The 17,059-nt window shown below is 39.3% G+C and overlaps 1 protein-coding gene across 1 annotated transcript in view; it reads right to left on the reverse strand.

The window, feature by feature from the left end:
• The window catches only part of lrguk (leucine-rich repeats and guanylate kinase domain containing), a 161,749-nt gene that overhangs the window by 4,243 nt on the left and 140,447 nt on the right, over positions 1-17,059 (reverse strand). Inside the window, exons 16-19 of the mRNA XM_063072199.1 lie at positions 14,433-14,584; positions 10,651-10,739; positions 4,011-4,124; positions 1,312-1,487 (exon numbers count right to left, since the gene is read on the reverse strand). Coding sequence (XP_062928269.1) covers positions 1,312-1,487; positions 4,011-4,124; positions 10,651-10,739; positions 14,433-14,584 — 531 coding nt within the window. The remainder of the gene's footprint in view (positions 1-1,311; positions 1,488-4,010; positions 4,125-10,650; positions 10,740-14,432; positions 14,585-17,059) is intronic.

The following is a 17,059-nucleotide window of genomic DNA, read 5'->3' on the forward strand; positions in this document are numbered from 1 at the left end:
AGGGGAACCCTGCTCTGCCTGCCCTTTCCTCTTCCCTCGCCTGACAGTGACCCAATTTCCTGTCCTCTGCTCCTTTGGCGTAACTACCTCCCCGTAGCTACTATCTATAATCTCCTCATTCTCCCGAATGATCCGCAGATCATTTTGGTAACTGTTAAACTTGGAAAGAGCAGTTAAGTCTCAAAGATCTATTAGATACTATACTTCAAAGTTGCTGGTGAACGCAGCAGGCCAGGCAGCATCTATAGGAAGAGGCGCAGTCGACGTTTCAGGCCGAGACCCTTCGTCAGGACTAACTGAAGGAAGAGTGAGTAAGGGATTTGAAAGCTGGAGGGGGCCCCCTCCCCCTCCAGCTTTCAAATCCCTTACTCACTCTTCCTTCAGTTAGTCCTGACGAAGGGTCTCGGCCTGAAACGTCGACTGCGCCTCTTCCTATAGATGCTGCCTGGCCTGCTGCGTTCACCAGCAACTTTGATGTGTGTTGCTTGAATTTCCAGCATCTGCAGAATTCCTGTTGTTTTAGATACTATACTATTTGGTTATGAATCTTCAAGATTTTAGAAAGAAACATGGAAGTAAAGACTACTAATTTGAAGTCAATGAGAAATAAGAGTAGCAGACGATGCAAGTCACTTGAATGTAGATACTGCTAGGAACAGCACACAGTATACGGTCTTCGTAGGAGAGGAAGTGGAAGAACAAATAGCAAGACATTAGAAAAAGGAATTCCTAACGTGGGGTCCATGGACCCCTGGCTTAATAGTATTAATCCATAGCATAAAAAAGGCTGGGAACCCCTAGTTTAGAAGATCAGCAATTAAAGTGCTATCGATAAAGTGGAGTTGTTGCACTTAACCAGAAATGGATATAAGACTTCAGCTGGACAAAAATTGTCTGTCAGACAACAGGTTAATCCACATACTGTTTCTGAAAGTGTCAGAAAAAGTGACATGTTGTCGATTGGGTTTATTGGAGAGAAGGCAAATCGTCAGTGACTTTTTGAATAGCCATCTGTCAACTAGGCAATTAAGTAATGGCGAAATTCTTAGCTGCAGCAACTTCACTCTACTGAAGTTATTCTGAACATAGGATGAAGCTTAGACAAATAATTTTTCCCCTTGCAAACCCTGTCATTGTAAAATAATTTAGTTAAAAAGGCTTCTTTACTTTAAAAATTCTGTATTAGAAAAACACTAATAAAAGTGGGTAAAACTTTGAAAATCGCACGTTATTTCTCTTCATGCCCTCAACTCCATATTAATCTCACATCACTTTCTTTAGTGATTACTTATGCAAAAGTAATAAACAAACCTTGAAGTGTTTTGTTGAAATCTGTTATAGGCTTGGATTTCATCTTTAGCAGGATCTTGGAAGTATCCCTGATAGAGGAGTGAGTATCCATTACAACAGAGTTGGACCTGTCTGTAAATACTTCAGCTGATGAAAGTATTGACTCCTCTGTGCTGATTTGGGTTGTTTCAGAGCTGCTGAGAGAACAATAATGTGGTTCATGGCCTTGACGGTACATGGAGATGATCTATCTATTGAACTAAAATATTAATGAGTACCAAACATTAATTTGGCTCACAAGCAACTGGAAAGGACTGAAGCAGTCAGCAACACAGCAATTGGGAGCAGCATATCTCTCCTTCCCCTGGAAGAAATATGAATTAACATTTTCTAAAAGCCTAAGAGGGAGGGTTATTTTCCCAAGAGACTTGCTTGGAAGTATTTAAGTTGGTATACTGTATTTGTTTTTCTCTCTATTAAATTGCTGGAATGATTTACTTGCTCAAACAAGAACCTATCCTGAATTCAATACACCATTTTACAAGTGGTGAGGTTGAAAATTACACTGGGCTCTCATATTGAAGCAGTAAAGCTGATCAACATCTTCACCAACTAACCCACCCCTCTACACCCCCAATCACCATGACTTTATCATTTCCTTGTGCTAACCTTCTGTACAAACACTCCTGTACTTAGTGTCACTTTATGGGCATACAATCAATGTTTCTAGCTATCTTATGTATTTATATTTATTATGTTTTTTTATCATTGTGTTATTTACAGTGCCTGTAAAAATATTCCCCCCCCCCGGAAGTTTTTATGTTTTATTGTATTACAACTTTGAATCACTGTAGATCTACTTTGGCTTTTCTTGACTCTGATCAACAGAAAAAGACTCTTTCATGTCAAAGTGAAAACAGATCTCTACACAGTGATCTAAATAAATTAGAAAAATAAAACCCAGAATTAAATTTATATCACCCCTGTGCAGTCAAGGTGTTTCAATTGATTGTAGTAAAAGTACACTTTATATCTGGAAGGTCCAACTGCTGGAGAGTCAGTATCCTGGCAAAATCTACACCATGAAGACAAAAGAACACTCCAAGCAACTCCGCAAAAAGGTCATTGAAAAGCACGATGGATACAAGAAAATCTCCAAGTCAATGAATATCCCTTGGCGTACAGTTAAGTCAGTCATCAAAAAAATGGAAACAGTATGGCACAGCTGTAAATCTGCCTGGACCAGGCTGTCCTCAAAAACAGAGTGACTGTTCAAGAAGGGGACTAGTGAGGGAGTTCCACCAAGAGACTTATGACAACACTGGAGGAGCTACAAGCTTCAGTGGCTGAGATGGGAGAGACTGCACATACAACAGTCTCCTGTTCCCCAGGTGCTTCACCAGTCGCAGCTTTATGGGAGAGTGGCAAAGGAAAGCCACAGTTGAAAGAAAGCTCATCTGCTAGTGTTTGCCAGAAGGTGTGTGGAAAACTCTGAAGTCAGCTGAAAAAAGGTTCTGTGATCTGATGAAACTAAAATTGAGCTTTTTGACCATCAGACACCGCACATCATCAAAAGCACCATCCCTACTGTGAAGCATCGTGATGGCTGTATCATGCTGTGGGGATGCTTCACTGCATCAGGCCCTGGAAAGCTTGTGAAGGTAAAAAGTAAAATGAATGCAGCAAAATACAGGGAAATCCTGGAGGAAAACCTGATGCAGTCTGCAAGAGAACTGCGATTTGGGAGAAGATTTGTTTACCAGCAAGACAACGACAAAAGCATAAAACCAAAGCTTCTCAGGAATGACTTACAAACAACGAAGTTAATGTGCTGGATTCACCAAGTCAGAGTCCAGACCTCAATTCAATTGAGAATTTGTGGCTCGACTTGAAAAGGGCTGTTCACTCACAATCTCTATGCAATCTGACAGAGCTTTGAGTAGTTTTGTAAAGAAGAATGGGGAAAAATTGCAGTGTCCAGATGTGCAAAGCTGATAGACCTATCCACAAAGATTCAATGCTGTAATTGTTGCCAAAAGTACATCTACTGACTTGAAGGAGGTAATTATGCAATCAATTATTGTGTGTTTAAGAATTGTAATAAGTTTAGACCAATTTGTAGAAATTTGTTTTCACTTTAAAATGAAAGTGTCTTTTCTGTTAATCAGTGTCAAAAAAGCCAAATTAAATTCACTGTGATTCAGTGTTGTAAAACGATAAAACATGAAAACTTCCAAAGGGGGTAAATGTTTTTTTCTAGGCGCTGTATTTTACTGTAGTTTTTTTTTGTGCTGCATCGGATGCAGAGTAACAAATATTTTGTCGTCTTTATATTTGCATTTTGGAAATGACTTAAACAATCTTGAATCTTAAATCTTAAGAACATTGACTTTCATGGCCTTAAGGTGTAACTTGAATTTGTTTTAAGCAGTATTGTGAACTAAGACTTATTTTTTTTAAAAGCTAATTTTATTAACATTTAAAACAGATTTAAACAGAGCACCTCAGCCCAGTTGTCATGCTGTAGGGTACATATAGAAAATGCTAAATTGAATCTTCTAGCAAATATAATCTATTTTACAGACATTATGTTATTTAAAGCATTGTAACACCAATGATACCATGCCCAATGAATGAATTGACTGTGTGAATGTGGTAAGCAAAACAGAGTCATGGTGTGTCCTAAAAAAAAGCTGAAAATTTATGAGGAATAAACATACCTGGATGAAGAAAACAAATTCAGATCCTGACTAATGTCACTTGCATTAGGCCTAATGGAGGTGTGGAATGATAGTTTTGATACATCATAACTCTTCAAATCATTTGTTCGAGCCCTGTAGAAAAGGTATTAATTAATAACTAAATAAGTTTCTTCCAAGATAAAAGTGGATCGGGACTTCCGGTAGCGCTCATGGAGTGAAGTCGCGTTCTTGACTCGCTCCATTACCTCTGAGTTTTTTTTCTCTATGGTCAGCTATACTTTAATTAACTATTAAGGCATCAATTCTTACAATACTTTGAATTAAACTGAATTCTCCGACAATTGGATGATACTTAGATCTGCTATGTCTAAGAACGGGAAAAACGGCAAGGATGGTAAACCTCCAGTTAAACCGAAAGTTACGGATTTCCCCCCGACTGAATCACCGGTGACTTTGAAAGCGATATCGGAGTTAATTCAGAGGGAAATTTCAACCTCTGTTAGGGAGATGATTCGTACGGAAATTGCAGGCTCTGTTAAAGACCTGATTCATACGGAAATCTCAACTAATCTCCAGAAAATTGCCGATTCAATGGATAAGATGCAAACATTTATTGCGGAACATCAGTCGGCTATATCTGATCTTCAAAAATTCGCGCAACAAAGTGAACTTAAGATGGGGAAAATCGAAGAAACAATTAATGTAATGAAGAAGAAACTTGACTTTTTGACTTTTAAAAACTCTGACTTGGAATCTAGAATGCGACGGCAGATAAAAGTGGATCAAAATTTGTGCTCTAATCCATTCCTTTCCCTACTTTTCCATTCATTTAGCTAATTAACTCTATCCTTTCATAATCATAAAATTAATATCTGATGGATCATTTTCACCCCAGAAAGCTGATTTTAGTTTCTATCTGTTTGGTCCTTTAATTGAATATGTAATATGTAATACAAGGCAGAAGAACACATGGTACTCCATCAACCAAGGCACTAATCAAAGAGCACTTGTCTAGTCTAACCACTCAAGGACATTGTCAAAAACAGAAGAACAGATTAACAATGAATTAACAAAGAGAAAGAATTGTTGTTGTAGGTTACTGAAAGCTATGTACGGATCGGTTAGGTCTGCTCTGCGCAAAAAGTAACAAGGTGAATTCAATCTTTGAGAAGTGTTAGGTAATGTATTTGAGAGTAGCAACAAGGTAAAGGATGATGAATGGTAAGATGTTAACGTAAGTCCCACTAATCTCTGAAGGTAGCAGGACCAATAGCAGCTTTAAACCTTAGCCAACCAGCCACTTAAATATTGCAGCTACAAGAGCAGATCAAAAGGTGGGTATTCAGCTGTTATTAATGTGCCTCTGAATCTCTCAGAAGTTTTCTGCCATCTACAAAGCATTATGAGAGTTATGAGATAGCCTCCATTTACATGGAGAGGTGCATGTGTTATTTTGTTTAAGAAAGCTTGCCATCAAACTGGATAAAGTACACTGTGCCTGGCATCATTATTAACACCTTAAATGTTCACCTATGGCCCATCAAAACTGATTTCAATCACCTCGGCTCTTATCATATCACCAAAGATCGTAAGATATAGGAGCAGAAGCAGGCCATTCGGCCCATCAAGTCTGCTCTGCCATTTAATCATGGCTGATCCAATTCTTCCAGTCAACCCCACTCCCCTGCTTTCACCCCATCCCCTTTGATGCCCTGGCTAATCAAGAACCTATCTATTTCTGCCTTAAATACATCCAATGACTTGGCCTCCACAGCCATTCGTGGCAACAAATTCCACAGATTTACCATCCTCTGACTAAAGTAATTTCTCTGCATCTCAGTTCTAAATGGACGTCCTTCAATCCTGAAGTCATGCCCTCTTGTCCTAGAATCCCCTACCATGGGAAATAACTTTGCCATATCTTTGTTCAGACCTTTTAACATTTGGAGTGTTTCTATGAGATCCCCCCTAATTCTCCTGAACTCCAGGGAATACAGCCCAAGAGCTGTCAGATGTTCCTCATACAGTAACCCTTTCATTCCTGGAATCATTCTTGTGAATCTTCTCTGGACCCTCTCCAGTGTCAGTATATCCTTCCTAAAATAAGGAGCCCAAAACTGCACACAATACTCCAAGTATGGGCTCACGAGTGCCTTATAGAGCCTCAACATCACATCCCTGCTCTTATATTCTATACCTCTAGAAATGAATGCCAACATTGCATTCACCTTCTTCACAACTGACTCAACCTGGAGGTTAACCTTTAGGATATCTTGCACAAGGACTCCCAAGTCACTTTGCATCTCTGCATTTTGAATTCTCTCCCCATCTAAATAACAGTCTGCCCATTTATCTCTTCCACCAAAGTGCGTGACCGTACACCTTCCAACATTGTATTTCATTTGTCACTTCTTTGCCCATTCCCCTAAACTATCTAAGTCTCTCTGCAGACTCTGTTTCCTCAACACTACGCACACCCCCACCTATCTTTGTATCATCGGCAAATTTAGCCACAAATCCATCAATCGCATAGTCCAAATCATTGACGTACATCGTAAAAACCAGCAGTCCCAACACCGGCTCCTGTGAAACTCCACTGGTAACCAGCAGCCAGCCAGAATAGGATCCCTTTATTCCCACTCTGTTTTCTGCCAACTACCCAATGCTCCATCCATGCTAGTAATTTCCCTGTAATTCCATGGGCTCTTATCTTGCTAAGCAGCATCAAGTGCAGCACCTTGTCAAAGGCCTTCTGAAAATCCAAGTACACCACGTCTACTGCATCTCCTTTGTCTACCCTGCTTGTAATTTCTACTAAGAATTGCAGTAGGTTTGTCAGGCAGGATTTTCGTTTCAGGAAACCATGATGGCTTTGGCCTATCTTGTCATGTGCCTCCAGGTACTCTGTAATCTCATCCCTAACAATCAATTCCAGCAACTTCTCAACCACTGATGTCAGGTTAACAGGTCTATAGTTTCCTTTCTGCTGCCTCCTACCCTTCTTAAATAGTGGAGTAACATTTGTAATTTTCCAGTCATCCGGTACAATGCCAGAATCTAGCGATTCTTGAAAGGTCATCGCTAATGCCTCCGTAATCTCTCCAGCTACTTCCTTCAGAACCCAAGGGTGCATTCCATCAGGTCCAGGAGATTCATCCACCCTCAGACCATTAAGCTTCCTGAGCACCTCTTCAGTCGTAATTTTCACTACACAAACTTCACTTCCATGACACTCTTGAATGTTCGGTATACTACGGACATCTTCCACTGTGAAGACTGATGCAAAATACGCAGTTCCTTTGCCATCTCTGCATCTCTCATTGCAATATCTCCAGCGTCATTTTGTATTGATCCTCTATCTACCCTCGACTGTCTTTTACCCTTTATATACTTAAAAAAGCTTTTAGAATCTTCTTTGATACTGATCGCTAGCTTCCTTTCATAATTCATCTTTTCCTTGCTAATAACTTCTTAGTTTCCTTCTGCAAGTTTTTAAAAGCTTCCCAATCCTCTATCTTCCCACTAGCTCTGGCTTCCTTCTATGCCCTCTCTTTTGCTTTTACTTTGGTTCTGACTTCACTTGTCAGCCACGGTAGTGTCCTTCTTCCCTTTGAAAATTTCTTCCTATTTGGAATATATCTGTCTTGTACTTCCTTCATTTTTCACTGAAACTCCAGCCATTGCTGCTCTGCTGTCCTTCCTGCAAATATCTCTTTCCACTCAACTTCGGCCAGTTCTCCTCTCATGCCATTGTAACTTCCTTTATTCCACTGAAATACTGACACATTGGATTTTATTTTTCCCCTCTCAAATTTCAATGTGAACTCGATCATATTGTGATCACTGTTCCCTAAGGGTTCCTTAACCTTAAGCTCCCTTATCACCTCCGGATCATTGCACAACACCCAATCCAGCACAGCCGATCCTCTAGTGGGCTCAACAACAAGCTGTCAAGATCTCTGAGGACCTAACCTGGTCCCAACATATCAATGCAGTTATAAAGAAGGCAAGACAACGACTATACTTTATTTGGAGTTTGAAGAGATTTGGTATGTCAACAAATACACTCAAAAACTTCTATAGATGTACCGTGGAGAGTATTCTGACAGACTGCATCACTGTCTGGTATGGGGGGGGGGGGCGCGGTGCTACTGCACAGGACTGAAAGAAGCTGCAGAGGGTTGTAAATTTAGTCAGCTCTATCTTGGGTACTAGCCTGCAAAGTACCCACAACATCTTTAGGGAGCTGTATTTTATAAAGGCAGCATCCATTATTAAGGACCTCCAGCACCCAGTGCATGCCCTTTTCTCATCGTTACCATCAGGTAGGAGGTACAGAAGCCTGAAGGCTCACACTCAGCAATTCAGGAACAGCTTCTTCACCCTGCCATCCAATTCCTAAATGGTCTTTGACCCCTTGAACACTACCTCACTTTTTGAATATATATATTATTTCTGTTTTTTGCATGATTTTTACTCTATTCAATATATGTATACTGTAATTGATTCACTTATTTATTTACTATTATTATTACTTTTCCTCTATATGATGTATTGCATTGAACTGCTGCTAACTTAACAAATTTCATGACACATACCAGTGATAATAAACTCCTTCCCTTTTTCCTATGATCCATTCGCCTTTCCTATCAGATTCCTTCCCTCCAGCCCTTTACTTTTCCTACACTCCTGGGTTTAACTATCACCTTCTAGCTATCCTCTTTCCTCTTTTCCACCTTTTTATTCTGGCGTCTTCCCCTCTCTTTCCCAATCCTGAAGAAGGGTCTTGGCCTGAAACATCATCTATTTGTTCATTTCCATGGATACTGAGTTCCTCCAGCATTTTATGTGTGTTGCTTTGAATTTCCAGCATCTGCAGAATTTCCCATGTTTACACATTTTGAATACTAGAGAACATAGCTTTAAGGTGAAAGGAGGAAAGCTGAAAGAGAATGAGGGGCAAGTTTTTTTTATCTACAGAGAGTGGTAGGAGCCTGGAGCATCCTGCCTGAGGTGGTAAGGGGAAGCAGATATGATAGTGGCATTCAAGAGGCTTTTAGATAGGTACATGAATATAGGGAATTTAGGGATATTGATCGTGTGCAGGCAGAGGAATTAGTTTACTTTGCATCATGCTTGGTACAGATATTATAGGTCAAAAGGTTTGTTCCTGGTACGTACTGTTCTGTGTTCCAGTTTTTTTTGGCTGTTGGGAGTTAGGTTACATTAACTTTACAGAGGAGGAGCAGCAGAACTGGAAACGGAAGACCTCCGGAAAATTAACAAGAGAGTAAGAAAATACAGTAAAAGAGAGTCTGGCTATGATGAATACCAAAATGCACCGAGTATAGCAAGTAGACTGACTTATAGCAAGGATTAAAAACATGCAAGTGTAACACTATAAATATTATAGAAACTCTGAGTTCAGGACTGGAGAGTTAACATTGTTGGTCGAGCATTTTTGAGTGGGGCAATGTTAGTTAAGGGAACAAGTAACTGGAAAGAGATATCTTAAAGGAGTTAACAGAAGAGGCTGTATAGGTTGAACCACAGAACTAAACAAAAGGTGTGTTTGCATTGTTACAGAATACTATAGATTTCTAATGAGTCTTAGGGAGACAGAACTCAAGTGGTAACTTGGTTCCACCTTTGGGTGGAGTCAATTGTACATTACTGAGAAGTAATTTAGCTGAATTTTATTGGCAACAACCACTTGAAGGTAAATCCAACTTGGAGCCAAGGGGGCATTTCAGGAGGAGAATCAAATAAATGAGACTAAACAAAAAACCAGGTGAGATTAAAACCCTCGAGCTCTTTGGACAAAAGCAATAAAATGGACACTGAGAGCTTAATAGTGAAGAAACACTGGAAGAATAAGGAGTGTCCAGAGGATGAAATTTAAAAGGAAAATAGAAAAGCAAAGAGAAGATATACTTACCTTTTGTTATACTCAAAGAAATTTAAGGAGTTCTACAAGTACAAAAATGTTAACAAAGGAGTTCACAAAACATATGAAATGTGATATGATGCCAATGTCATAGGTAGGGCAATCAAGTGTGAAGTACTGGATAAGATAAAAAAGGGAAATATTGAGAGGTTTATCACATCTTTGGAAGTTCATAAATTGTTTGGCCTGGGTTAAGTACATCTCCGTTTGCTGGAATGATGTCAGTTTTGTTTTCAATTTCTAATATGCTCTGACTATAGGAAAGGTACCAAAGCAATGGAAGAAGGTATAAAATAAGTAATTACAGTCCAGTTCATTTATGGCTATTCATATGGAATTCTTTCTTAGGACAGTTCAAACCTTAAGTTAGAAAGACATGGATTAATCAGAGACAGTCGTGCAAGGCTACTGATGAGGTCCGATAAAGCCCATGATAGTCATAAAGTGGAATAATTGTTAATGGCTCAAAAGGTATTATCATTAGAGCTCAGTTCTCAGTAATTTTTAAAATACGTATAAATGTTAAACCAAATGTGAGAGGGCTGGAGTTTTCAAATGATACAAAAATCAGTTAATGATGAGGGAAACGTGGTAGTTGGGGTCCGAAACCCATTCCCTGCATGTACAATAGTACAATGACATTTAAAGTTGCAGTTCTGGTCTATACATGGAGCTGAATCCCACATATCAGTGGAAGGGAGAGTTGGTCACCTTTTGAACAGGTAGGTGCCTCTATTTGGAGTTCTTCCCACCACAACCTCCCGTGCCTCCCTCTGGCGTTGCTGAATTGAATTTTTTTCCTAATTAACAAAGAAGAACAATTTTAAGACAAAATTAAGAATATTCTTAACTTTAAAAAAACTCAAATAATTGCTAAAAGTGAATGTAGGCACCCAATATTTGAAACAATTTTACTCCTGCAGATGTTACACCTGGCACAAAGAAGGATGGTAATGATGCAGGACAATGACATTTGTCAAAGACATTGCTACAGGAATTCTTTGTCTTAGACATTTAGTTCCACATCATCAGTTCTCTGTAATAATGTCAGATGTGATGATTTCACAGCATTCAATTCTACTTGCAACTACTCAAACAATGAGGTGGTTCTTCCATGCAACAAGACAAAGGCATTCAGACTTTATTATTTGACATTTATCAGTTAAACAGCCACACAAAATTAATTTCCATCTACAACTGCTTGACATTTACTAATATTACCTTTGTCAAATCCACTAAGATCAACAACTTAGATATCACCACTCTTCATCTATTTCTATCTCAGGTGCTTCAGCCTCTGGCTTAATTTACTCCTTATGAATTTGATTTTATTGTCTCTTCAGAAGAGAGAAAGTAAAAACGATGCAGCATTTCAGCAGATATGCTGAAATGACATTGGAAATCTATTTAGAGTGTATCCATGATCTGATCTAATTGACCTTCAGAACATGTCCCACAGTTTAGAAGCCTATTCGTGCTCCTATAGTCCAATCTTTGCTTCAGGACACCACAACATTTAATTTAAGTGCATATCTGATCCTTATTGTTGCATTACATCATTTTATTTTCTACCATTCACAGTGGCATTGATGGTCACAAATAACTGGATCTCATCTTTTGCCCAAAGAAGCTTGTCTTCACACTGAAAAAAAAATGCAGAAGCACTTAATGATTGTAATGATGAATTGAAACACTTTTTTAGATCATGAGGTGTGCGGTTTGATGGTGAAAGTTTGTCTGGTTACATGAATGAAATCCGCATCAGTGGTTCTTTAATGCAAACCCTAAAATCTAATGACAATAATTACTCATTTATTTGTTTAGCTTCTTTGTCAAAAAGACTTTAATTTCTCAGTGTGACAATAACGAGCTACCTTATGTGAGAAAGAGCAGCATGGTGTCTAACCTGGGAGATGTTGCCGATTGACTCAGTGGACAGGAGGTTTAAGAATGTTGCTGACTTTCTGATTCACAAGAAGAATTATTCTGAGAAAATAATTCTTCTTCTTCTTCCAAAGCTAATGGGCAAAACCAGAGAAACTCTCTAAGCATAGCTCATGGAATCATTCAATTAAAATTTCCAGATTTGTGTGCCCATCTAGCTAGGTTTCTCCAAAAGATCCTGGGTCACCTGGTGGAGCCTTATAATATGGCCTTTCTGTGGCATTTATCAAAAATACCAGACTGTCCAGAGGAATATTAACTGACTTGTGTATTTTTAAACAAATTTGACAAAGAAAGAAAAGCAGTATTAGGGACAACTTCTAAATGAAGTAATGTCAAAATGAAGATCAAAAATTAACTTGTCAAAAGATCAATCCATAGAAAAATAATGCAAAAATTATTAAACAGGAGCGATCAATGCCTCCCTTCAGACTGTCTGTTGTTATCGTTGCACTATGTACTGCCATAATTCAATCCAAAGTACTAAATGTTCATTACAAATTATGGACTGCATATCAAAATGTTTTTCAACTCTTATCCTAGTCCAAAAGAGATACAAATTATGAAACTGACTAACAGAAAGCAATAGGGGAATGAGAAAGAGAAGGATAAATGCATTAAGAGGAGGAATCCAGAGTGAGAGGTGGATCAGACATTACAGCAATAGAGACACAGAAGAAAACAGAAAAATCAGTTTATAACAAAGTGATTTAGGAGGAGAGTGATTGAAAAGCATAAATAGAGATAAATGACAGATTAAAAAAGTGATTTGGTTGATAAGAAGTGTAATAGGAAAAACTACAGGAGGGAAAAATACAGGAGAAAAAGTAAACTGATGCAGTGAAAAGAAGAAGGCATGAAATGAGAAAAATAAGAGAAAATTGATGAAAAAAAGGAAGGGATGGAGAGGAAAGCGCAGTAATATTAAAAGAGCGCAGGCAAAGAACCAGGAAAAGTGACAGAGTAAAATGAAAGGAGAAAATGTAAGAGAAGGAGATGAAGCGAGCAACCCATTGAGGAGCTGGAAATAATGTGTTAATTTGAGAGAGAATTGAACAGACCCCGCCCTGCATCCCACCCTATCATTGCTAACCTTTTTGCCCATCTATACAAATCTCATTTGTCCAGATGGGATCCATATCCTTCACAGGATATTCAAATGTCTTGTGTAACTTTCTTTTTATCCAACTCTACCAACTCTAGTACAGAGTACCAAATATCAATCACTCTCTATGTAAAGGAACTCTAACCTCAAATACCCTTTAAAACTCCTTCCTATCACCTTCAATCTATGTCTTTTTTGTTTCTGACAACTCTTACCATAGGAAGAAAGATTATTTTACCCTGTTTAACTTACCAAACTGAATCACCTCATACTTGCCTGGATTTAATTCTGCTTGTCAGTGCTCTGCTCAATTTTCCATCTGATCGATATCCTACTACAGCCTCAAACAACATTTCTCACTATTCACATTTCTCACTATTCACAACACCACCAACTTTTGTGTCATCCATAAACTTATTAATCATATGTAATACATTCTCATTCAAGTCCTTAATATGTTTTGCAAACAACGAATGTCCCAGCAACAATCCCTGCAGTACACTATAGGTCACAAGTTTCCAACGAGAAAAACACCATTCCACTATTTCTCCCTTTCCCACCACTCATTCTTATTTGGTCTTTATCTTATTTAGAGATACAGTGTGAAACAGTCCCTTCTGGCACAATGGGTCACATCACCCAGCAACCCACCTATTTAACCCTAGCCTAATCACAGGACAATTTACATTTAACGTATGTCTTTGGACTGTTATAGAGCACCCAGAGGTAACCCACATGCTCGCGGGAAGAACATAGAAACTTCTTCAGAATTAAAATCAAATTTACTATCACTGATGTACGTCATGAAATTTGTTGTTTTGCAGCAGCAGTACATTGCAATAAAAAACCTGCTGGAATTGAACTCCAACCCTCCATATCCCAAGCTGTAATAACACTTTGCTAACTGCTAACCTACCAAGGCACTCCAAATTTTGGATCTAGTTACCCAGTTGCCTTGGAATCTCTTGAGCCTCAACCTTCTGGACCAGCCTACTACGTGGGACATTGTAAAATGGCTTACTAAAGTCCATATAGATAGCACTTACCTCCTTGTCTTCATCAATATTCTGAGATACCTCTTTAAAAACTCAATCCAAAATGCGAAGCAGGATTTCTTTTGTACAATGAGCATCCCTGGCTTTTCCAAATGCACAAAAATCTGATACCTTTGGATTTTCTCCAATAATTTGCTGATTTGTGATTTAATAAGGCTCTTAGACTTAAAGATTTTTGAAAAATTGGTGGGCAGCTTGAAAAAATGTCAGTTTCTTATGACCTCGGTGACACTCCCAACCATTGCGACCATGCCAGGTCTCAGAACAATCATGTCAATTCCATTCCCACACTTAAATCAGTTCACATTTTAACTACTACATTAAGTTAACTTGGGAAATGAATAGACAATAATTACTTTAGTGTTAAAAAAAAACTTCTTGCTTCTTACCAAGGTTGATCTTTCTGCTGAAAGTCTAGCCTGTATTCTGGAAGAATAATTTCTGTTGGAAGACTGCACTGATTCAGTAGGAAATCCAATGTTCCATGAAATTGAACTCCAATTTAGTTTACTTTCATTAGATGGTATGCTGTTTGTCAAACCTGCACAACAGCAAATGTATTTTTTTTTAGCTCAAATGATACTGCACTAAATGTTGCAACAATAGGAAGTAGGGACATAACATAGAAACATAGAAAATAGGTGCAGGAGTACGCCATTCGGCCCTTCGAGCCTGCACCGCCATTTATTATGATCATGGCTGATCATCCAACTCAGAACCCAGCCTTCCCTCCATACCCCCTGACCCCTGTAGCCACAAGGGCCATATCTAACTCCCTCTTAAACATAGCCAATGAACTGGCCTCAACAGTTTGCTGTGGCAGAGAATTCCACAGATTCACCACTCTCTGTGTGAAGAAGTTTTTCCTAATCTCGGTCCTAAAAGGCTTCCCCTCTATCCTCAAACTGTGACCCCTCGTTCTGGACCTCCCCAACATCGGGAACAATCTTCCCGCATCTAGCCTAACATTAGCATAATTATGTCATTATAATCTGGAGATGAGTTCAAACTAAATGGAGTTAAATAACACCTGGAATACATTCAATAAAGCTGACAATGAAACTAAACCTATTCACATGTGACATTTTGAGATTGTAGTGTGCAGCCTTATATTATTTTGGGTTATACATGACCACTAGTCCAAAGGCAATGCAGCTCCTAATAGCCCATGAACATCCCAGGACAAATGGGTTGAAGTGTGTTTATTTTAATGCTAGGAGTATTATGGATGAGGGTGATGAATTTGGAGTACTGATCAGATCTTGATCAGAATTATGATGCTGTGACCATCATAAACACTTGGTTAAAAGTGCAACAGGATCAGATGCTTAATGTTCCAGGTCTTCTTCTTCTTCAGCCCGTCATCCTTACTGGTGCATAGGCTACTGTAAGAAGAGTCCTCTGTCCTGGGCCAGTCTTTCAAGGCCAGGTATAGCCCATCTATATGTCTACTAGCCAAAGATCCTTCCCTTTCCAGGAATAAGCTGCTTGTTGCTTCTGTTGGTGTTCCTCTAGCACTAGGTTTATATGGGGTGGCAGCTGGGCTTGGGACCATCTATGACAGAGTTTTCAGGGTTTTGATGTTTTAGAACAGATGGGGGGTGGTGTGGAGTTTCACTATTAAGCATAGACGATGCCATAGTTGCACTCTGCACTGAGAGGGGACATAATTGAGGGTTCATCTACTGCATTTATGTGAGCAAAACTCAAAAATAAGAAAGGTGCAAGCCTGCCCAATACCCACCTGGACATTGAGGAACAGATATGTGGGGAAAGATGCAGAAACAACAGGGTTACTGTGGGTGACTTCACAGTTTGGATTGGGACATCTTTAGTGCAAAGATCTTTAGGTAGAGCAGGACTTGTTAGATGTGTCCAACAGGCTTTCATAAATAAGTATGGAGGTAGTCCAACTACAGTATGAGGAGTCATACTGGACCTGCTATTGGGAAATCAGCCTGGCCAGATAACTGATCTTTCAGTGAGAGAACAGTTAAGGAACAGTCCTTAAATTTAAAATAGCTAAGTATGGACCTTGCAAGGCAGTACTGGCAGAGCAAATTACAAGTATATTAATCAGGAACTAGGGAGAATTAATTGGGAACTGCTGTTTTGGGTAAGTCCATACCTGTCATGTGGAGGGTGTTAAAAAATCAACTGCACAAAGTACAAAACAAGTATGTTCCAGTAAGAAGAGGACAAGCATGGGAAGTAAGGAAATCTTGGATGAAGAAAGAGTGGTGGTAAATTTAGTCAAGAAGAAAAAGGAAACATGTAAGGTTCAGGAAACTAAAATCAAACAGTGAACATGAAGATTATAAAGAAGCTAGAAAGGAACTTAAGGGAATTAGGAAAGATAGGAGGGACAATGAAAGGTCATTGGTAAGTAGGATTAATGAGAATCCCAATTCCTGTTTAAGAAGACTGTACTGAAGTTGTGCAACAGCTTACTGGTAGTTCAAAAAGCAAGAAATATGACTAAAAACATTAATAACCCTTTTTCTGAAGTAAATTGTGGCTAACTATCACCACAAACAATGAAGAGGCGAGCCGAGGTGAAGCTGACTCGAGGGATGAGCCATGCTGATGCATTGTAAAGTTGAAGCATAACGCGTTAGAAATGTTTTCAGAGACAGAGATGGTGTCCCTGTCAGATGAAGTTGGAGCGAGCGATTTAGAGAGGAGTCGAGGTGGAGGAGTTTCAATGCCCATCCACAAACTGGGTACGAGATCAAAACGGCTTTGGTGTGGGTGGTGAGGTCTAGGTCTGGATTGACTCACTCGGCAGTGAGGTCTGGGCTCAGAGTGTATTGCTGCAGCGGGGCCCAGAACCTAGTGTGTGGTCCTACCCGGTGTTTGGGTGATTTAAATGTTGGCCCAAATAGACTAGAAAGGCAGGGTGTCGGGAATGGAGGCAAGGGCTGGGCTGATTTCGCTAGCTCTTCCACAATGTTCATTTCACATTTCATGGCGCTAAGGCTGTGAGACCACTCCTGCTGTAACACACTTCACGTCT

Source organism: Mobula hypostoma, chromosome 20, assembly GCF_963921235.1.
Source record: "Mobula hypostoma chromosome 20, sMobHyp1.1, whole genome shotgun sequence".
NCBI classification, from domain to species: Eukaryota; Metazoa; Chordata; class Chondrichthyes; order Myliobatiformes; family Myliobatidae; genus Mobula; species Mobula hypostoma.